The sequence below is a fragment of the Triticum urartu genome, chromosome 1 (genome assembly GCF_003073215.2).
Source record: "Triticum urartu cultivar G1812 chromosome 1, Tu2.1, whole genome shotgun sequence".
Taxonomy (NCBI): domain Eukaryota; kingdom Viridiplantae; phylum Streptophyta; class Magnoliopsida; order Poales; family Poaceae; genus Triticum; species Triticum urartu.
In genome coordinates, this window is record NC_053022.1 from 173591123 (window position 1) to 173613555 (window position 22433).

The window sequence follows — 22433 nt, forward strand, 5'->3', positions numbered from 1 at the left end:
GGTGTCTAGCGAGAGAAGAGGGGGAAGAAGCAATAAATATAATGCAAACAAATGCATGACGATGCATGACATGACAAAGCGTGATGCTAGGTGTGCCCTAACGCGGTATTAGGTGATACCGGTGAAGGGGGGAAACATTCGAGAAAGTATCCCCGGTGTTTCGCGTTTTCGGACAGATGAAACGGAGGGGGAAAGTTGCGTGTTCGCTATGCTAGGGATGCGTGGCGGGCGAACGGGCTGCGTTTCCGGATTCGTCTCGTCGTTCTCAGCAACTTTGATGTACAAAGTTTTTACATCCGATCTACGGTTTATTTTATATTAATTTCCAAAGTTTTTAATTCATTTTTAGAATTAACAGAATTAATTTAATTTAAAATTGCCATTATGATGTCAGCATGAGGTCAGCGTGATGTCATCAGTCAACCAGTTAGTTGACTTAGTCAAACTGACAGGCAGGTCCCACATGTCATTGGCTGAAGACTAATTATCTGTTAACTTTTAATTAGCAGGTTTAATTAGAGTTAATTAGTTAATTAACAGAATTAATTAAGTTAATTACTTCTTTAATTAATTAATTAATTAATATTTTAATTAATTTTAATTATTAATTATCATCATTTTTTATATATAATTCTCCATTTTTTTAATGTCCTAGGGGGGTGGGGCCCCCTTGTCATTGGCCTGGGGAGGCTAACGGGCGAACGGGCAGCGGTTACGGGCGCGGTTAGGGCGTGCGCCCACCTGCATGCCCGAGGCCACCAACAGGGGGGGTGGCCACGGCGGCAGCCGGAGCAGTGCGGCAAGGGGGGGCGACAGGGCGGGGTTCGGCCTCGGCGGGAAGCGGCTATGCGTGCAGGAGTCGGCGCGGCAACCGGCTGCAGGGAGGGCGCAGAGCGACGGGCAGGGGTCGCGGTGGAGGCGACCACGGGGCGAGCTGGGCACTGCAGAGGGGCGTGGCGCGACGGTGCGGGGCGCAACGGCGACGGCGAGCGACTGCAGCGGGTGGAGCTGGCGAGCAGGGGCCGTGGCAGGGGAGCCTAGTGGCGTGGAGCGTGCGACGGATGAGGCCACTGAGGGCGGGCGGCGCGAGCTACGACGCGGGCGTGCGAGTGCGACGAGCGGCCGGAGTGGGCGGGCACGGCGTCGGTCGCGGGACGAGGCCGTGGCGCACGGGGCAGAGGGAGGAGGAGGGCGCGGCCCTCACCGGCGTTGGAGAGCAGAGGGGTCGGCGAGGCTCGTTGGAGCCGTCGAGGTGGAGGCGAGGCGGAGATGAGGAGGACGGCAGCGACGGCGGGGTGGCTCCGGGCGGCGAGCACGACGCGGACGAGGTGGCGCGGGTCCCGGGCGGCGTCCTGGACGATGAGCGTCGGCGACGGGGTTGGGGCGCCATGCGGGAGCGAGGGGAGTGAGGGGGGCTCGCCCCGATTGGATCGGGAGGGGAGCGGGTGTGGCGTCGTGGGGGGGGAGGAGTGGGAGTGGATAGGGTTTGTGGGTTAGGGTTTCGGGGGGATAAGGGGAAGCGAGGGTGGGCCGGCCAGGTGGGCCTGGTAGCCTAGCTGGGCTGATCGGCCAGGGAGGGTCTTTCCTCTCTTTTTGTTGTTTCTGTTTTTTTTTCTTTTATGTATTTTATTTCTTTTCTGTTTTATTTTGTTCCTCATTGAAATTTAGTTTTGTGAAGTACAAAAATGATCCCTAAATTGGTAATAGGAATTATACCACTGCCACAATTAACTTGGCACCTAAATATATTAGTTTGTAATTGTTTATCATTTCAAAGCCTTTAAATAATCATTTTTGCTACTGTTTTAGTTTATTTAGTGCATTTAAGTATTTTATTAAGAGATGATTTCTTCACCAGCATTTATTATGGATTATTAGACACATTAGGAACAATTTAGTTTTGACTTTTGAAAACTTTAATTGTTTTGACTTTAATTCAAATTTGAATTTGGTTCGGTTCCGAGCTATCACGAGATTATCAACAATAATCGAGGTGACGTGGCATCATTACCAGAGGGTTACTGTAGCTTGATTACCCGGGCGTCACAATTCTCCTCCACTACAAGAAATCTCGTCCCGAGATTTAGGAGCGGGGGTAAGGGGGAAGGGATTTGGTTACGAAATTCTAACGAATCTTGTTGGTCTTGGTTACTCTTCTCGAGGAGGTCGATCCATTACATTGTTGTCTTCACTTCTCTGCTTCAGGTCATCATGGTGATGTCGTCTTCCTTTCTTCGGGAACTCCATCGTACTTACGAATAGGTAAGGGGCAGCTTTACAACAATTGAATGTTATAAGGGAAATTCATTTGGGGGGTATCCCAAGAATGATCATAAGAGCATCTCTCGAGTTGAACAAATAAAACACATCGAGAGCAAAGTAAGAAGGTACCATAAGAAGTTTGAAACAGATAGACAATCGTCGTTGCCTGAAACAAGGCAACGGGTATAGGTATTGTGTTTAATACCAGAATCGATGATTCCCCGAAAGGTGGCTCGTGAATTTTATACGAAGCCAAGCGTGAGGAATAACTTTGGAAACAGGGTTGTACATGAGAGTCAGGTTTCGATCCTGTGGAACTATGGGTTATGGGCCCACCATGTGGGTTAAAAGTAGGAAGGGCGGTGACGTCTTGCACGATCATGTAAGCAAGGCGTGTCAGAGGATAGCATGTTAGTTATGTCAGCAACAACTTCAGTACCAAGGGCAAGGGACGAAGAGAACCATTTCCCCGCTCGTTGAACGAGGCGGACCAATAGGCAAAGTTCTCGTCCATCGATGGTTACCAGGATGCTATCAACAATGGTAAGAGGGTCTTACTGACAGAGTTGTATAACGAGGTGCTTACTAAGCAGGGAATTATCAGTGCTCAGTTAAGTCAGCTTACAAGAAAGCTTAACAAGACAATGGAAAGGAAAATGCGATTATCAGGTTTAAACAGAAGAATGGAAAGGAAAATGTGTTTTAAACACATAATTCAGGGATATATTCTTCCCAAGGACAAGTAGAGCATGATATCCATGATAGGATAGAAACTAGAAAACCTTTTATGTAAGGGGAGAGGAATTTCATGACATTACCCATACAACGTTGTCTGGATAATTGAGCAAGAAATATTTAGCATCGGGCTTCAAATGTTCTTGTTGAAAATCGGAGTACCACAGACATGCTTCGAGATAGCATTGACATGGTTATCAAGTAAGGGTCAGAATTTTGATGCACAAAGGATCCATCAGGAACAACTTATAGAATAAGTCTTATAATTTCCTCAAGGAAGAATGGTTAAACTTGCTAAACAAGAAACTATAATAACAAGTCCTCCGGCCAAGTGTGATAGGCATGACATCACCTTACCGATATATAAGGACCAATGTTATAACTCTTGGAAATATGTCCCAACCATCATATCTGACCGAGATTCAGATCTGATCGATGTTAGGAATCAGGATACCTCAAACTTAGGATGCCTAAGAAGAGAAGGTGCGACACAAATTGACGAGATGTCATTGTAAGATTCTTAGGAAATGAACTATGGAAGTGAGTTCCGAAACATGAGTTCATCAGTAAACCAACGAGAGGATGAGGAGGTGGCTGATGGAATCAGCGGTAATTCATCGAGATTAACAAAAGATGGATTTCCACAATTAGGTGAACAAGGAAATATCATTTGTCGGATCAAATGATATAATGAAGCATGTTTGAGGAAAACATACACAATTAAACATTGGTAGAAAGGTGCGCCCGAAATATGGGTTGGGCTGCACGACCAATGTCAGAATGGTGATTCAATAATCAATAGTCTAAGAATGAATGGCCGACCATTATTCAAAGCAATAGGGTTGCTAGAAAGGCAGAATCCAAACAGTACCGTTCACTTGTTGGTACCCCGGTTGGAATCAACGCGAGGACCAAGAAAGAATGGTGATGATGAGAAGTATCACTATACCAAGAATTCTTAAGAGGAGGAGCAATCCTCACAACATCCTTGATATTAAAAGATGGTAATACTCCAAGGTAAAGAAGAACAAATGCTAGATAGCAGGGAACTCAAGGTATAACACAAAACACGAACAAGTTTGTGTTGAACGGAAGGCAATAAAGTGGTCAAAGATAACACAAATCAGTGGGGCAAGGATAGTATTTCTCATCATGAACTCAATTGATATCCTGGAAGAGCTCATAAGGTCGATGATGATCACGACACATTTGTCGAGAGATTTCATGAAGATGTAATCAATCAGCGATGACATCAGGTCAAAGGAATGATGAAGCGGAAGGTTATTGGAACCATGGGTAGGACACAAACTTGAAATCAAGCTTGTTGTTCAAGGCGAATGGAATGACGAGGGAGATCGGCGTAACCTTAGCTCATCATCGAAAGTTGTGCTCCGGGGTTAAGGACCAGGTAGCACAGTTAAAATTGGCACGATAATGATATAGCCGAGCGGGCTAGGATTTACGTGATCGAGTTCAAACTCGGACTTAAAGAAGATTATCAAGAGTTGTTGAACCGTAGGGCAGACTCGGTTCAGTTATCGGTGTCTTTGAGTGTTTAATAACTCAGAGCCCATGAAAACTGTAATCAGTGAGAATGTAGTACTTGATGAAGAACTCATAAGAAGTTATGCAGTTCCAAGATAATCTCAAGATACCAGGGGGGTAATACCCAATGACGGATAAAAGTAGAGGTTGGACCGGGGTATTGGTCCACAGAAGACAAGTGCTTACACTTGCATCGAAAATGGTATTTAAAGGAGAACATGGTCGGAACCATGATTGCAAAGGATCAATTCACCGATAGCAAAGGATATTATATAAAGGAAATAGTTACAAGATGCTTCCATGATAGGATCTACATCGCGTCCATGGGCATGAACACAAAGTTCAAGGTCGACTCCCACTTCTCCAATGCATACCCTTTCATTCACTTCTCGCGTTCGATGAAGTTGCAGTGTTGAAATTTTTTCTGGCGAAGCACCAGAAGAGTATGACTCGTGAAAACTTCCGGGTTCACACGGTTTAGAAAAGGCATATGTTCAACCCATAGGGGCTTCTTAGAAACATATACCGCAAGTTTCAAGAGTAACTAACACAAGTCCGAAAGCAGAGCATGGTTGACAAAGCAGAGGATACAATTTACCAAAGGCATTATGTACCCGTGGAAAGGCTCACAAGGTTATTGAATATGAAGGACGAGGTTAGATGAAATCCAACAATGGATCGGGCAATCCACAACGGAGCTGATGTGAGTATTGGTACTCAATCAGACGAAGAAAGAATGCACGGTTATCATTTTATAGAACATCTGAATAATTCGAGGTTTAGATACCAAAGGAATTATGATGTCCAAAACAAGGGATCAGAAGCAGACGCTCTGATAAAGGATGGATCAATTGAATATACCAGAGGCACAATCGACGACAGATAATTTGGTCGAGAACTAGCTCATGTTCAAAATGACGTCTGAGCCGGAAAGATAATCCTAGGACTCGACTGATGATTGTGAACATCCGCACTCATATTGAATCAACAGACTCAAAATGATAATGACAAGGGATGCCATTAAGATTACGAGACTTATGGGATTAACCATAATGCAAGCAAGCAAGAATTTCAGGAGCAATAGGTTGCTCAGGATTTTCGGAAGACCGAATGGTATTTCAAAGAATTTTGTGAACTGCATGAATATCTGGGGATGAGCGGATACTCGATAAATGCGAGTAATTATCCGTAGTGGTATGCATGTGGTAAAGAACTGCAAGGCAGTAGGCACAAAGTAATCTCGGGGTATCTTATAATAACAAGATCGACTGGGAATAAAAGTAAGCACATCAGGTCTAAATAATTATCCATAGGGATATTTCGGTGGTAGGGGCTTGCAAAAGCAATGGCATAAGGTTTCAACAGAATATCGGAGAGTATCTTCGAAATCCTCTAGTGCAGCCGACGATCATCTGGACTGAAGGGGGTTCTTCGGGAGAAAGTATTTTCGAGAACCTAAGTTAGATTTTTAGTAAATTTATTAAACCTGAATAGGAGAGAGTTCAGAGTTCCAGAGTAAAGATCGAGAAGTAAAAGATCCTAATACCACCCAATGGCGACGTGTGCCCGTAAGGCACACAGCCATGTTAGTAAAAGTTTTGCAATGTCTAGACTCAACTTCGGCCAAGGAGTGTGGAAGGGGGATTGCTACAGGCAGTCGGCTCTGATACCAACTTGTGACGCCCCCGATTTGACCGTACACTAATCATGCACGCAAATGTGTACGATCAAGATCAAGGACTCACGGGTAGATATCACAACACAACTCTACAAATAAAATAAGTCATACAAGCATCATATTACAAGCCAGGGGCCTCGAGGGCTCGAATACAAGAGCTCGATCATAGACGAGTCAGCGAAAGCAACAATATCTGAGTACAGACATAAGTTAAACAAGTTTGCCTTAAGAAGGCTAGCACAAACTGGGATACAGATCGAAAGAGGCGCAGGCCTCCTGCCTGGGATCCTCCTAAACTACTCCTGGTCGTCGTCAGCGGGCATCACGTAGTAGTAGGCACCTCCGGTGTAGTAGGAGTCGTCGTCGAAGGTGGCGTCTGGCTCCTGGGCTCCAACATCTGGTTGCGACAACCAGGTAGAAGGGATAGGGGAAAAAGAGGGAGAAAGCAACCGTGAGTACTCATCCAAAGTACTCGCAAGCAAGGAGCTACACTACATATGCATGGGTATCAAATGAGTAAGGGTATCATATGTGGACTGAACTGCAGAATGCCAGAATAAGAGGGGGATAACTAATCCTTTCGAAGACTACGCTTCTGGCAGCCTCCGTCTTGCAGCATGTAGAAGAGAGTAGACTGAAGTCCTCCAAGTAGCATCGCATAGCATAATCCTAACCGATGATCCTCCCCTCGTCGCCCTGTGAGAGAGCGACCACCGGTTGTATCTGGCACTTGGAAGGGTGTGTTTTATTAAGTATCCGGTTCTAGTTGTCATAAGGTCAAGGTACAACTCCAAGTCGTCCTGTTACCGAAGATCACGGCTATTCGAATAGATTAACTTCCCTGCAGGGGTGCACCACATAACCCAACACGCTCGATCCCATTTGGCCGGACACACTTTCCTGGGTCATGCCCGGCCTCGGAAGATCAACACGTCGCAGCCCCACCTAGGCACAACAGAGAGGTCAGCACGCCGGTCTAAACCTAAGCGCACAGGGGTCTGGGCCCATCGCCCTTAGCACACCTGCACGTTGCGACGCGGCCGGAAAGCAGAAATAGCCCCCTTCAAGAGTGCAGCGCTTACGTTCCAATCCAGGGCGCGCGCCACTCAGTCGCTGACGTCACGAAGGCTTCGGCTGATACCACGACGCCGGGATACCCATAACTACTCCCGCGTAGATGGTTAGTGCGTATAGACCAAATGGCCAGACTCAGATCAAATACCCAGATCTCGTTAAGCGTGTTAAGTATCCCGCGCGGCCGACCAGGGCCAGGCCCACCTCTCTCCTAGGTGGTCTGAACCTGCCCTGTCGCTCCGCCTCAAAGTAACAGTCGGGGGCCGTTGGGGAACCCAGGCCCCACGTTCTACCGGATGGAGCCACCTGCCCCTTCCCGTCTCCGACAGTATCATAAGTAAGGTAACTGTGTAGTATATAGTATATACCCGTGATCACTCCCGAAGTGATCACGGCCACGTAGTATAGCATGGCAGACGGACAAGAGGGTAGGGCCACTGATGGAACACTAGCATCCTATACTAAGCATGTAGGATTGCAGGTAAAGGTAACAACAGTAGTAGCAAGGACAGGCTATGCATCAGGTAGTGAATAACGGAAAGCAGTAACATGCTACACTACTCTAATGCAAGCAGTATAGAGAAGAGTAGGCGATATCTGGTGATCAAAGGGGGGGCTTGCCTGGTTGCTCTGGCAAGAGAGAGGGGTCGTCAACACCGTAGTCGTACTGGGTAGCAGCGGCGTCGGTCTCACGGTGTCTAGCGAGAGAAGAGGGGGGAAGAAACAATAAATATAATGCAAGCAGATGCATGATGATGCATGACATGACAAGCGTTAGAGGTGCCCTCAACGCGGTAGTAGGTGAATACCGGTGAAGGGGGATAACATCCGGGAAAGTACCCCGGTGTTTCGCGTTTTCGGGACGGTGAACGGAGGGGGAAAGTTGCGTGTTCGCTATGCTAGGGATGCGTGGCAGGAACGGGCTGCGTATCCGGATTCGTCTCGTCGTTCTGAGCAACTTCGATGTACAAAGTTTTTACATCCGATCTACGGTTTATTTTATATTATTTTCAAAGTTTAAATTCATTTTCAGAAATTAACAGAATTATTTAATTCCAAATTGCCATTATGATGTCAGCATGAGGTCAGCGTGATGTCATCAGTCAACAGTTAGTTGACTTAGTCAAACTGACAGGCAGTCACATGTTCATTCTGAAGACTAATATCTGTTAACTTTTAATCTAGACAGGTTAATTAGAGTTAATTAGTTTAATTAACAGAATTAATTAAGTTAATTAACTTCTTTAATTAATTAATTAATTAATATTTTAATTAATTTTAATTATTAATTATCATCATTTTTTATATATAATTCATTCCATTTTTTAAACGTCCTAGGGGGGTGGGGCCCCCTTGTCATTGGCCTGGGGAGGCTAACGGGCGAACGGGCAGCGGTTACGGGCGCGGTTAGGGCGTGCGCCCACCTGCATGCCCGAGGCCACCAACAGGGGGGGCGGCCACGGCGGCAGCCGGAGCAGTGCGGCAAGGGGGGGCGACAGGGCGGGGTTCGGCCTCGGCGGGAAGCGGCTATGCGTGCAGGAGTCGGCGCGGCAACCGGCTGCAGGGAGGGCGCAGAGCGACGGGCAGGGGTCGCGGTGGAGGCGACCACGGGGCGAGCTGGGCACTGCAGAGGGGCGTGGCGCGACCGGTGCGGGGCGCAACGCGACGGCGAGCGACTGCAGCGGGTGGAGCTGGCGAGCAGGGGCGTGGCAGGGGAGCCTAGTGGGCGTGGAGCGTGCGACGGATGAGGCCACTGAGGGCGGGCGGGCAGGCTAACGACGCGGGCGTTGCGAGGGGCGACGAGCGGCCGAGTGGGCGGAACGGCGTCGGTCGCGGGACGAGGCCGTGGCGCACGGGGCAGAGGGAGAGGGAGGGCGCGGCCTCACCATTGGAGAGCAAGAGGGGTCGGCGAGGCTCGTGGAGCCGTCGAGGTGGAGGCGAGCGGAGATGAGAGGACGGCAGCGACGGCGGGGTGCTCGGGCGGCGAGCACGACGCGAACGAGGTGGCGGCGGGTCCCTGGGCGGCGTCCTGGACGGTGAGCGTCGGCGACGGGGTTGGGGCGGCCGTGCGGGAGCGAGGGGAGTGAGGGGGGCTTGCCCCGATTGGATCGGGAGGGGAGCGGGTGTGGCGTCGTGGGGGGAGGAGTGGGAGTGGATAGGGTTTGTGGGTTAGGGTTTCGGGGGGATAAGGGGAAGCGAGGGTGGGCCGGCCAGGTGGGCCTGGTAGCCTAGCTGGGCTGATCGGCCAGGGAGGGTCTTTCCTCTCTCTTTTTGTTGTTTCTGTTTTTTTTCTTTTATGTATTTTATTTCTTTTTTTGTTTTATTTTGTTCCTCATTGAAATTTAGTTTTGTGAAGTACAAAAATGATCCCTAAATTGGTAATAGGAATTATACCACTGCCACAATTAACTTGGCACCTAAATATATTAGTTTGTAATTGTTTATCATTTCAAAGCATTTAAATAATCATTTTTGCTACTGTTTTAGTTTATTTAGTGCATTTAAGTATTTTATTAAGAGATGATTTCTTCACCAGCATTTATTATGGATTATTAGACACATTAGGAACAGTTTAGTTTTGACTTTTGAAAACTTTAATTGTTTTGACTTTAATTCAAATTTGAATTTAGTTCGGTTCCGAGCTATCACGAGATTATCAACAATAACCGAGGTGACGTGGCATCATTACCAGAGGGTTACTGTAGGTTGATTACCCGGGCGTCACAGCAAGCCATGACGATCGAGACCAGGCGGGCGCCAGCCGGTGCAGTGTCCTTGTTTCCCCTTTGGTGCAAAGGGGGCAAGCACAGGCCAAGGCATCGGGCAAAGGTTATCATTCCGGTGCAACGAGACCAAGACCAGCAGAGCGGCAGGACGGAGGTCACCGTGGAGCCCAAGACAGCGTCATCACCAGAGCTTTTGGCAGCCGAAGACCACCTTTGGTCAGGATAACTTGTACTATATGTTCCCCTTCAAAATGGCTAATTGTTGTCGCCCTTCCCGCTCATTATATGGGGGAGAGGCCCAGGGCCGCTATAAATAGAGCTAGCCACCACAGAAGGAAGGAGACACCCCGGAGGGATGAAAGAGAGACATCGAGAGATCTGGTAGAACCCTAGCAGTGAGAGAAAGAGGCGACTGAACTCACCCAAGCAGTTCATCGCACCAGCTCAAGAACACCTTTCGCGAGGCTGTTCTTCCCTTGTACTGTTCATCATCAGCCCCTGAGGCAATCCACCACACCACACACTGGAGTAGGGTATTACACCACAACGGTGGCCCGAACCAGTATAAATCTCGTGTCCCTTGTGTTGTTCGTTGTTTCCAGCTTAGATCACGCGAGGAGATTGGACGTAGATCGGTAGGGGAGAGATCTCCGCGCACACCCCAGTGTTCGAACCTCAAGGGTCTGCCGGAACCCGAAATCCGACATTTGGCGCGCCAGGTAGGGGTGCGCCAGAATCTTTCTTCCGCTGTTCGTGTACGATCTTCCGTCGCGTCCATTGGTTGACGCTTGTTGGGCTCGCGCCGAGTGCGGGGCTGCTCTCGCCACCCGCGTCGCCTAGACGGCGCCGGTCGGCGGACGTCCTCGTCTTTCCCCATTGCCTGCCACCAACGCCGCCACCGGCCCGACGGGGAACGAGCAGCAGGCCTCCTCCCAGCATCCTTTGATGCGGCGGGAGGGCCGCACCGCCACACCATCGCCAACTCCAGCTGCTTCGTCGTCCCACGCCCGTCGCGCCCCTACGAACGCGCACGCCGCTCTGCTCCTGGCAAGAGAGCTTTTGCACTACCGCCCCGTCGACGACCTCTACGAAGACTGGCTCGCCCGCATCACCGAGCTCGTCAGCGCCGCAGGGGGCTCCCCCTTGTCGTCCCTCTTGCTGCCTCGCCCTCCATTCCGCGCAGGAGGCGAGGATCAGGAGGCGCCTCCACCACCTCCTCCCCAAGGAGGCGCCCTGGCTCCAAGGCGCGCAGCCCCAGGGCGAGACCCTCCGCGTCCGGCGCCCGCGCAACAAGAAAGGAGCTGCCAAGAGATCCCTCGTCCCCAAGAAGGTGCGCCAAGATCGCGTCCCTGCACCTCCATGCCAAGACCCCGCGCTGCTCCAAGCGGCGGCGCGCGGTAATCCCCAGGAACAAGTCTAGCACCAGCAAAAGGCACCGGTGGCCATAGCAGGCTGCCGCGCCCTCATCCCCGAGCTACGCGGCGTCGCATGGCCAGACAAGTTCAAGCCTGACCTGCCCCTCGCTATGATGGCACGACGGACCCTGCGGAGTTCCTGCAGCTATATGAGTTATGCATCGAAGCCGCCAATGAAGATGGAAGGGTCATGGCGAACTGGTTCCCCATGACGCTCAAGGACGGGGCCCGCACCTGGCTCCTGAACCTGGCTCCTGGCACAATCTCCTCCTAGGACGAGATGTGCACTCGCTTCATCGCCAACTTCCAGGGCACTCGCGACCGGTCCTCGGCCGTGAGCGATCTGCGCCGCATCAAGCAGCAGTAAGGGGAAACCCTGCAAAAATACATCCAGCGCTTCAACAACGCTCGCCTCAAGATCCCCAAGGTGACTGAAGAAGTCATCATCTCGGCCTTCTCCGATGGCGTACGCGACATCAAGATGAAGGAGGAGTTAGCAATCCATGAAGACCTGTGCACATCCCTGAAGCTGTTCAACTTGGCGACCAAGTGCGCCAGGGCTGAGGAAGGGCGCCTTTCCCTCCTCGAACTCCCGGCTACCGACCCAGAAGAGAAGAAGCCTAGGGCCAAGGACATGAAGCGCAAGGGGGCTGCCGTGCTTGCAGCGGAACCAGACACCAAGCGAGGCAGAGATCAGCCTGAGTCATCCAAGGGCAGCCGGTACTGCGTGTACCACGACCTCCACACCCACAACACCAACGAATGTTAAGAGCTCAGGGCCGTGTGAGATAGACGTGTCGGCCGACGCCCCGAGCGCAACGACAGGGGCTATGGCCGAGGAGGAGGAAGAGGTGGCGGACGATGGGAAGACCGTGGCCCTCGCCAAGGGTGGCGAGACCGACCTCGCGAGGATCACTGGCAGGACCAGCCTCGCGAGGGAGGCTGGAGAGATCAGCCTCGTGAGGATCGCCCGCACGGCAACGCAGGCCTTCCTCCTCTGCCGCCACCGCCAAGGAGGAACGAAGACCAACATCATGATGAGGAAGCTGGGGGCTTCCAGGAGCCATGCGCAATCGCTTGCATCTTGGGTGGAGCGCAGGCCCCAGCCTCACAGCGCATCTTCAAGCAGTTTGCTCACGAGGTGAATGCGGTCCTCCCCAAGCTTGAGGCCACGCGCCCTCTCAGGTGGTCTGCGTGCGCTATCACATTCAGCTCAGCGGATCAGCTCAAGTGCGTGGCAACGGCCGGAGTCCTCCCGATGCTTTGCTCCCCAGTCATCAACAACGTGCAGGTCACCAGGACCCTCATTGACGGTGGAGCAGGACTCAACGTCCTGTCTGTCGAGACGTTTGACAACCTCCAAGTGCCATACGATCAGCTTCAGCCAACCAAGCCCTTCTCAGGAGTCACTGATGGTTCCACCGTTCCAATAGGGCAGGTTCGCCTTCCAGTCACCTTCGGGCAGCGCAACAACTACCGCACCGAGCTCATCGACTTCGACGTCGCCCACATCCGTCTGCCATACAACACCATCCTCGGGTACCTAGCCCTGGCCAAGTTCATGGTAGTGACTCACCATGGATACAATGTCCTCAAGATGCCAGGAAACGGTGGAGTCATCACCGTACCCTGTGAAGAAAGGGACGCAGTGTGTTCACTCGAGCGCGCGTTCCAAGCCGCAACAATCGAAGACCCGGACCACAGAAACGGAAGACTTCCCGAGGCGACCCTCAAGAAGAAGAAGGTTTCGCCTGGCCCAAGCCATCAGGAGGCAGGCGCCTCCGGAGGTGTTGCGTCAGGATCTGCGTCCAATCAGGGAGCGCCACCCTCTCTCGCATAGGAAGGCGCGCCCGGCGCCCTCAGGCAGGGCTCGGGGGCTCTTTCTTGGAGCCACCGACTTTGCCAAGGTCGCGAGGGAGGCGCTCGGGCACCACTTGGAGGGGTGCTTCCAGGCACGTTTCCCTCAGGACGGTATAAGGCAAGGAAGACCAAACCCACAGGAGTTCATCGCAAGGAACACCCAGGAGCTACAAGAGTCGAGAGTCATGCGCGGCAGCCGCCGCTCGCCCGCCGTAGCCCCACATCCAGGCGAGGATGGTGGGCTGCGCATCTGCATCGGCGTGCCAGGGCTCAACCGAGCCGCGTCTTTGGAGCGCCTCTGGCCTTCGCGCGCGGGGCGTTGCGAGGGTCCACCTCACAGCTACGTTCGCATACCTTTCAGCCTGCCGGACGTGGTCGCCGCTCATCAGCGCCTGCTGAGGAGCATTCTGGAGGCTCATGAGGTGCGGTCCTGGCGGAGATGGAGATGGCCCTCGGAGACCCACCTGCGCCCCCGGAGCCTCCCGAGGCTCCTCGGCCTGGGGGCTCGTGAGGATCGGCGTCTTCATCGCGCATCGCCCGCTTCTTCAGCATCACTCCATCTTCAACGGCACCAGGTGACATCTTTCTAAGTTCCGTTTTTAGCTGGGAGCGCCCACAGGGCCGCATCATTCCCAGGTCGCGTGGGTCCGTCCCTGCGGCATGTATCCGTTTTGCTTACGCTCTTTACTTACCTTGTTGGGGGCGCCCCTCGGGCTGCATCATCCCCGAGCTACTCGGGCCTGGCCCAGCGGCGTTTGCTTTTCCCGCGTCTACTTAAAATGAATTTTCTCCTACATGCTTAACATACCCGACCTAATCGCCTGCTCGATTGACGCCTACCTATGGAGCCGCTCGCTCTGGCACGGCATCTACGCACGGGCCCGTCCCTGCAACGCCGATAAATCTGAGTGGTCGAGCTCTGGCCGTGGCAGCCCCGCAAGGCGCCACCTCACCAGGCCCTCAGTGCCCCAATCACTCCCCCGGAGCGACCAAAGGTTGGCTGGCAACCGTAACAACAGGTCTTGTTTCTCTTTATGATTGGTGTGCAGGACCTACTCTAGGAGCAACGCCAGGGACGTCGCGAGCTGCCACTCCCTCTCTCCGGCACGGACCGCTTGCACGTTAAAAGGGGGCGCCTGAGCATTGCGACTCATGGGCTCCTACTGGCTCTCCAGCCCTCACCCCCTGGCCTTGACCCACAGCATCGCGACCTGTCATACCAGCAGCGGCTGAGCTTGCTCGAGGGCCGGACCTGAGGATGTAGAGCATTAAGGGAAGTGCGGGGGAGTGGGAAGAAGCTCGCGAGGACCTAACTCAGCGGCGCCTCAGCTGCCACCACTCGGGCCGGGCGCTTCATCGAGGAACTACACCAAACTCAAGAGATAAGTCACGCCCTTACAAGAGTTGGACCAACGCAGCGCCAAACCCTCGCCCAGTGCGGCTCTGTCATGGCGACGTTGCCTTCCTTTCTCGCCCAGCGAGGGCTGCTTGAGCGCTGAAGGGGACCTCCCGAGCATCGCGACTCGGGGGCTCTTACCGGACCTCGGGCCGCTCACCTCCTGGCCTTGACCACGGCATCGCGACCTGGCATACCAGCGACGTCTGAAGCCTGCCTGGGGACTGGGACCTATCAGCGTAGAGCGCCAAGTCCTTGTGAGGATAGAAAGAGGGAGCCGAGCCGAGACAGGACAAGCACCTTGCATTGATTCATATTAAGGATATAATGTTCACAAAAGACATGGCAGGCGCCTTACATACCCCCACGGGGTGTTGCTTTGATTCCTCACAGGGAACAAGAGTACTAATCCTAAGGAACGCTAATTGCCCGCACCTCCGCAAGGGATGCCATCATCAACAGTGCGCTGCCCAACGCCGGCGCCAACCCCATCCAGATCAGTGGCGTCGGCGGCTGGACGCGGCTGCCCCGCTCCGAGCACGGCGCGAGCTCGGGGGCTCGTAGCTGTCGTCGCTCGTCTCCGGAGTCGCGAGGAGCTCGGGGGAGCCACTGGATTCCCCAGCTCCTCCGCTGCCGCCTGAGGAGCTGCTGGAGGGCCGATGGGCGGGCCAGGTCCTCGCCGGTTCGTTGCCCCTGCCGCTCTCCCTGAGGCAGCACTCCAGCCGGCGTCCTTCACCATCGAAGACCTTGAAGAATATCAGGGAGTCGCCGTCGTATTCAAGATGAATCATGAGGGCACCTACCGTCCGGCAGACCCGGGCGATTTCGCCCCAGCCCCGGGTCATGAAGACCTTGCCCGGAGCGACGACCGTGACCTCCGCTCCGGTCGCAAGGGTACCGCAGTCAGCGTGCTGCAGGCAGAACTCCAGAGCCCCGCTCGGTGGCATCTCGAAGGCGAAGGAGGGAGGAAGGCGAATCCAAGAGCTCGGAGGCATGGCGGCGTGGAGCACGAGCTCGCGAGAGGAGCGCTCGGCGTGGACTCCAGGAGGAACGACACGCACCACCGTGACTCGCCGGCGTCAATGGCGGCATCGTCGATGTTGCTCGACACCTTCTCCCCCAGGACCTACGACGCAGGCGTGCAAGGGTAGCGGAAACCCAGGCGGCGGCCGCTCGTACCAGGGCCTCGGTGCCTCCTGCTGAGCACCCTCTTCTCGGTGGTAGAGGACCGGCCGCTTCTTCGGCGGAAGTGGGTCAGGACCCTCTCGGGGGCCTTTCCCTTCTCTTCTGCAGAAAACCGGCGGATTGGTGCCATTGGCGTAAGGAGGAGCAAGAACGAGGAAGAAGAAGGAAAGGAGCAGCAGGAAGGGATGGACTGAAGGGGCTCGCCCAGCCCCGTACTTATAGCCGGAGGAGGCCAACCGCCGAGCACCACGATCGCAGGTAATCATGACCAGTTTCTCTGCATGCAGGGACTTGTCAAGTCGTGCGGTCGCCGAGGCATCGAGGGGAAGCGCAGACGCCCATGTCCAATCAATCGCCACGCGGCGCCCAAGGCCGCAGGCTGTTAGGGCCCGCGGCGCTTCGCGCTTGCCCCTTCGCTTCCCTGCTAGGCCAAGCCCGGGCGCACCGTGGGCCCGAGGGCTACTGTCGGTGTTCTGGGAACGGGGATCCCCAGACTTTCCTGCCTGCGGCCTGCGGCGTGGCTCAAGTGGGGGCCCAGCGCGTCCCATCTTCATCAGCTCAAGCTCAAGACTCTCGCGAGGGGCCAAGCTTCGCGGGGCGGACGACGGAAAGCTTCCTCGGAGGCAGCCTCATCAGGCAGGCTCGCGAGGAGGCGGAGAGATCAAGGCGGGGATACTTCGCGAGGAGCCCGTGACGCAAGCCATGACGATCGAGACCAGGCGGGCGCCAGCCTGCGCAGTGTCCTTATTTCCCCTTTGGTGCAAAGGGGGCAAGCACATGCCAAGGCATCGGGCAAAGGTTACCATTCCGGTGCAACGAGACCAAGACCAGCAGAGCGGCAGGACGGAGGTCACCGTGGAGCCCAAGACGGCGTCATCACCAGAGCTTTTGGCAGCCGAAGACCACCTTTGGTCAGAATAACTTGTACTATATGTTCCCCTTCAAAATGGCCAATTATTGGCGCCCTTCCCGCTCATTATTTGGGGAAGAGGCCCAGGGCCGCTATAAATAGAGCTAGCCACCACAAAAGCAAGGAGACACCCCGGAGGGATGAAAGAGAGACATCGAGAGATCTGGTAGAACCCTAGCAGAGAGAGAAAGAGGCGACTGAACTCACCCAAGCAGTTCATCGCACCAGCTCAAGAACACCTCTCGCGAGGTTGTTCTTCCCTTGTACTGTTCATCATCAGCCCCTGAGGCAATCCACCACACCACACACTGGAGTAGGGTATTACACCACAACGGTGGCCCAAACCAGTATAAATCTCGTGTCCCTTGTGTTGTTCGTTGTTTCCAGTTTAGATCACGCGAGGAGATTGGACGTAGATCGGTAGGGAGAGATCTCCGCGCGCACCCTAGTGTTCGAACCTCAAGGGTCTGCCGGAACCCGAAATCCGACAGAATCCCTTGAGTATGGCCAAATTTTCTGCCGAGGCCGCGTCCAGTACACGTGATATTGGGTTAGCTACACCCGCAATAGCCTCGCCTAAGTTGTTGCGCAGAACCACACCTAAATCCATGCACTTAGAGGGTGTTTGTTTCCAGGGACTTATTGGTCTAGGAACTTAAAAAATTCCCTATAAGTCCCATCTAAACCAAACAGGAGGGACTTATAGAGACTTAGAGTAGGCATTTGAAACTTATGAAATAAGACTATCAAGAAGGGACTTATAGTTGTAATATGGTCTTATACAGACTTATAAGTCTCAGAAACCAAACAGGTAGGGACTTTTTAGGGACTTTGGACTTATAAGTTGGGGCTAAAAAAAGTCCTAGAACTTATGAACCAATCAGGGCTTTAACCATGGATTTATAGGTGCTAACATTCAGTCCAGTTTTGGGACCAGCTGCGCTCGGAAAAGGGAGTCGTGGTGGCTGCTCCACCGATCTTCACCGGCTCCCAGAGCGAGCTAGCCAACTGGCTGCTTGGTTGGTTTGCCGCTGCTAATGACGATGAGAAGGAGATAATGATCCACGCATTATATGGCCTTTGGTTGGCCCGCAACGACACAAAGAATGGGAAACGTATTGATGCTCCACATGAAATTGTAGAACGAGTCTGTTTGTTTGTGAAGGAATGGAGGGAAGTCCATGTGAAGCCAGACAGTCAGACCAAACCTGCTATTATTTAGAGATGGCATGCGCCGGATGCCGGGTGGGTCAAAGCAAACGCTGATGGTGCAACATCACGGCATGGTGGAAAGGGAGGAGGCGGTGTTGTGCTCCGGGATAACAACGGAGGCTTCCTCGCTAGTGCATGTCACTTTTTCCCCACGGCTGCTGACCCGGTAGTAGCAGAGATTATGGCATGCAAACGTGCTCTGTTGGTTGCGACAGAAATTAATGTTCAGAGGGTACACGTCGAGCTGGACAGCCAGGCTCTCGTACAAACTATCAACAACCCAGAGAAGAACATGTCTGCTTCAGGGCCTTGGCTAGAGGAGATCAAGACCATGCTACGTAGTTTTGTTGATTTTATAGTCTCGTGGGTTAGACGTTCCGCAAATGTTGCCGCGCATAAATTAGCTAAGTTAGGGGTAGGAGAAGAACTATGTAAGGTTTGGTTTGGATCGCCGCCAGAATGTATTCTGGATGTGATCGCGGACGAGATTCCGAACTTCGTTTAAGAAAATAAAGCGGCGACATTTACCCTCAAAAAGAAAAAAGAAAAATCCATGCACTTAACCAAACACGCTCCAAACGAACTTTTTTCTCACGTGGAACAAACGGTTAAACACCCAGCCCCATAAAAAAAAAACACCCAGCCTCCATGCGGCTCGACTCTACTTCCCCATCTTCCGTCGGCCCGAGCCATCCGGTCCTCCCTTCCTGCCCCTAGCCGAACTCCTCCGCTTTCCCCCAAATCCGGCGAGAATCTCGGCACGCCATGACCTCCTCTTACCGGCCGGCCGCCACGATGAGCCCGGAGGCGACGGCGCCAGTACCCAAGGTGGAGGCCGAGGCGGCGGCGACGGCGGCCCGAAACCCTAGCTCCCCCAGCGGCCCGCCGTCGCCGGAGATGGAGGCCACGGCGGAGGCGCTCACGCGGGAGGAGGTGCTACGCCGGAGGCGCCGACGCACGGCGCGGCTCGTTGGTGTGTACCGCCGGCTGTACTGGGCGATGGCAGAGGAGGTGCGCGCGCGGCACCGCCAGTACGTCTGGGAGCTCGGCCGCAGTCCGCTCGAGGCCGAGCAGCCCCCGTCGGCCGCGTGCTCGGAGGCGAAGCCTGGGCCGGCGGCGGTGCCGAGGAGGAAGAAGTGTGGGTTCACGGGCTGCAAGGTGCGGGCGATGCCGATGGCCAAGTACTGCCACTCCCACATCCTCTCCGATCCCAATCAGGCCCTGTACAAGGGATGCGGTCAAATCATCAAGAGGTGAACCTCTTAATGCTCATAATACAGAGTAAAACTTGGAACCTTGGTCTGGTTAGAGTTCCTGTTTCGGTCGTGGTGTTTGCTCTGGATCTAGCCATCTAGGGATGTCTCTTTGGAGTTGTTTGATTGGCTGTCTCTCTTTCTGGTGTGATTGGATCAGTAGTTTTATTTGAAGAACGACATACTAGTATGCAGGTGGCATTTCTAACCTCTATACAACTGTATAGTGTACGAATAACACTACGATTTTTATTTTGGGTCAAGACTAAGGCATGATACTCCTAAAACACATTTATCTTTCCAGATAGAGTACTTAGCTATTCTTATACATTAAACTTGAGTTTTCTGTAGTATATATCACAGTAATAGAGTATTCTATGGCTATAATTCTATTTTTAGTGAGATGAATGACAGGAATCAAATCTACATCTTATACTTAATGCAAATGTGACTCTGAATATACACCTTAGCCTATTATAATATCTTATATCAATATGCTGTCAGTACTTTGGTTATCTAAACTCGCACGTGTAGCGTACTAGTTGTCAATTAGTGTGCTGTTCTATCTACTATAGCACGTGTAGCGTACTACTCCGTGTAGCGTACTACTCCCTCATCTTAGTGCTAGATACATCCGTATCTAGACAAATCTAAGACAAGTAATTCGGAATGGAGGGAGTAGTTGTCAATTAGTGTGCCGTTCTATCTACTATAGGTTCTTGTAGCAAAAAAAAAATCCCCAATCTACGCTAAACATAAATAATTGTACCCAGAATTAGGGTTTTACCGCAATGCTTGATCTCCTGTCTTGTTTGTGCACTGATGTACCTTGGATGAGACTTTGAACCAAAGTATTCTTTGAGTTTTTACCAATTTGCTGTGTAGATTTGAGCTTCTCATTCTGTCATCTGAGAACAGAAATGTTTATGCTTCGAGTTGTGGGATTACCTAGGTTTGCGATTAGTATGATTTGCTTATTCTTTAGGATCATATTTTCTGAAATTCAAGTGTTTTGTAGTTTTTGCTGCCACCAATGTACTTAATTATGTCTGAGAACGAGTCATCACTTCTCTAGGCCTCTTCTATTTACTGAAATTTACAGTAGCAATGCTAACTAGGTTCTTGATAATGTTTCAGTGGTGCACAGATTGGGCAAATTACTTGCAGCAGGCCCATCCTAAAAGCTTCAGTTCCCTCCCTCTGCAATGTTCATTTGCAAAGATCTCAGAAGAACATATCACAGGCTTATAAGAAAGTTGGCTTTAATCCACCCCCTATTGGCCAGATCTCCCCAGATTTTAGTGTCTTAGTTGCCGAATGTGTCCGTCAGATCCAGGCCAGGAGGAGAGAATCCCGAAGTGTTGTAGCAGGGAAGAAATGCCCCAAAGATGGGAAAGTTGGCTGAGCTATACCCTGAGATCTCATTTGTTACATAAACTGTAGGAAAATGTCAGGCATCCTGAGGTTTACCGAGTGTTGATAACTAACCCTGCGGGTTACTGCACTCTTCCTTGAAAGATATGGAATATTGAAAATATATGTGGCGTGCAGCTGTGCATGACTGGATGACAACATGACCCTGATGGTTGTCAGTTACAGCAAATTTCATATGAAGAGTTTATCCAACGAGCTAGTGGTGGAGTGTCAAGTATCAAGGTTGAGGGTTCGCAAAATGCACACATGTCAGGAGAGCATTTATGTATCAAAATGCTTCTGATGACTTCCTGAACATGCTGCAGGATTGCCATGGTTAATTTTATTCATCTTCTGATGGTAATTTATCCTAAATGAAGGCCTGAGTTAGATTTACTGGGTCGGTTCATTGCCAACTGCCGATTTTGAAGAACATGGTGAGTTGTGAAGCGTGTTCAGGTTTCACATCCTGAATTGGTTTTAAACTGAGTACCTCTTTTGAAGTAAATAATACTCCCTCCGTTCCTTGATATAAGGTGTATAGATTTTGTAGAAAAAGTTCGAAATATAAGGTGTCTTGCGTTGTACCACTCGTTTGAATATTTTTTTTAGGGATTTGATTACATTTACTTATATTAGGCAAACTCCTCTATTTTCTCATGTCAATTAGTCAGGTGTAATCTCGCCCAAAACTTGTGAAATTTTCACTCCACGTGCGTTCTTTAATTTTCGTGCCAAAAACTATACACCCTATATTTAGGAACGGAGGGAGTATGCTTTTTTCAGCTTGGTAATGTATACTGTGTGATGGCTGTCCTGTTATTCAGCTTGGTGTTTCTTTAGATATGTTATTGGAAAATGTCCACCTTGTGAAGTATACACCGTTCCTATTTTTCCAGATGAAATCTTCAACCTTGTTTACGGCACATACTTCTCCAGAAAGGATTGAGATTGTTGCTTTGTGCCAAGGATGCTATGGAGACAGTGGTTTTGTGCCAATCCTGAAGGAGCCATTCAAATAAGGTACTATGAGGAGGGAATAGCATGTACATGTTGATGTTTATGACATGGATGAGGAGAGGGCATGTACATGTTGATGTTTATTTTTGCCTGATTTAGTTGGAATGGTTGCATTGTACGGAAGATGTCCACAGAGGACCCTGCAAGCAGTATGAGATGTTGCTGCATTGCTGATATTGATGCAAGGGAGGAGCCATACATACAAAGGATAGTTGCCTGGTACTGCAATCAAATTTAGCATCTTCGTTGCATGAATAGTTACTTATGAATTAATGGATGTTGTGGTACCAGCAACACATGGATGTGCATGCTTAAGCTTATATCAAACTAGTGGACCTGTTGCGCCAAATGGCGCAGAGGCACGCTAAAGCCATGTCCGCGATGAAAAAAGTTCCATGGTTTAATCCCCTCTAATAGGAAACAGTGGAATGTTGTGTATAATGATATGAATATACACGGCTTAACTTAATAGTATAGAGTCTAATTTAAAACAAAAATACATGCCTTGGTATGAAAAATTAAGATAGAATTGTCTTTCAAAATCTATACAATGACTTTTTTGAAAAGGTTTATCTTTCTCGGTAAAAATATTTTTTAGCAACCACTTAGGCGTAGAGTCCCATTTCAAACTATGATTGCTTTGAAAATTGTAGTGTACAATGATATAATAGATCCTTATGTATGAAAAGAAACATGTATTTGTGGCGAAAGTACATGCCCTATTGCTTAAAAACATATGCATGTCTTTT

The 22433-nt window shown here is 51.3% G+C and overlaps 1 protein-coding gene across 2 annotated transcripts; it reads left to right on the forward strand.

The window, feature by feature from the left end:
- Positions 1 to 18633: 18633 nt before the first annotated feature.
- Positions 18634 to 22153, forward strand: LOC125553131. 2 transcript variants are annotated; one of them, XR_007303920.1, is made up of 3 exons: positions 18634 to 19251; positions 20389 to 21101; positions 21564 to 22153. XR_007303920.1 is itself a non-coding variant. In XM_048716923.1 (2 exons), exons 1-2 carry the CDS (start codon positions 18764 to 18766, stop codon positions 20654 to 20656), a joined length of 756 nt encoding a protein of 251 aa, XP_048572880.1. In that variant the 5' UTR covers positions 18634 to 18763; the 3' UTR covers positions 20657 to 22153. The 2 variants fall into 2 exon arrangements, 1 of the variants encoding a protein (XP_048572880.1); XM_048716923.1 differs by having other exon boundaries at positions 20389 to 22153.
- The last annotated feature ends 280 nt before the right edge of the window (positions 22154 to 22433 follow it).

What these genes read in the sequence shown, in the direction of transcription:
- LOC125553131 (XM_048716923.1), top strand. Translation starts at nt 18,764, where the DNA reads ATGACCTCCTCTTACCGGCCGGCCGCCACGATGAGCCCGGAGGCGACG. An exon ending in TGCGGTCAAATCATCAAGAG is followed by an intron (nt 19,252 to 20,388) that starts GTGAACCTCTTA and finishes ATAATGTTTCAG; the next exon opens with TGGTGCACAGATTGGGCAAA.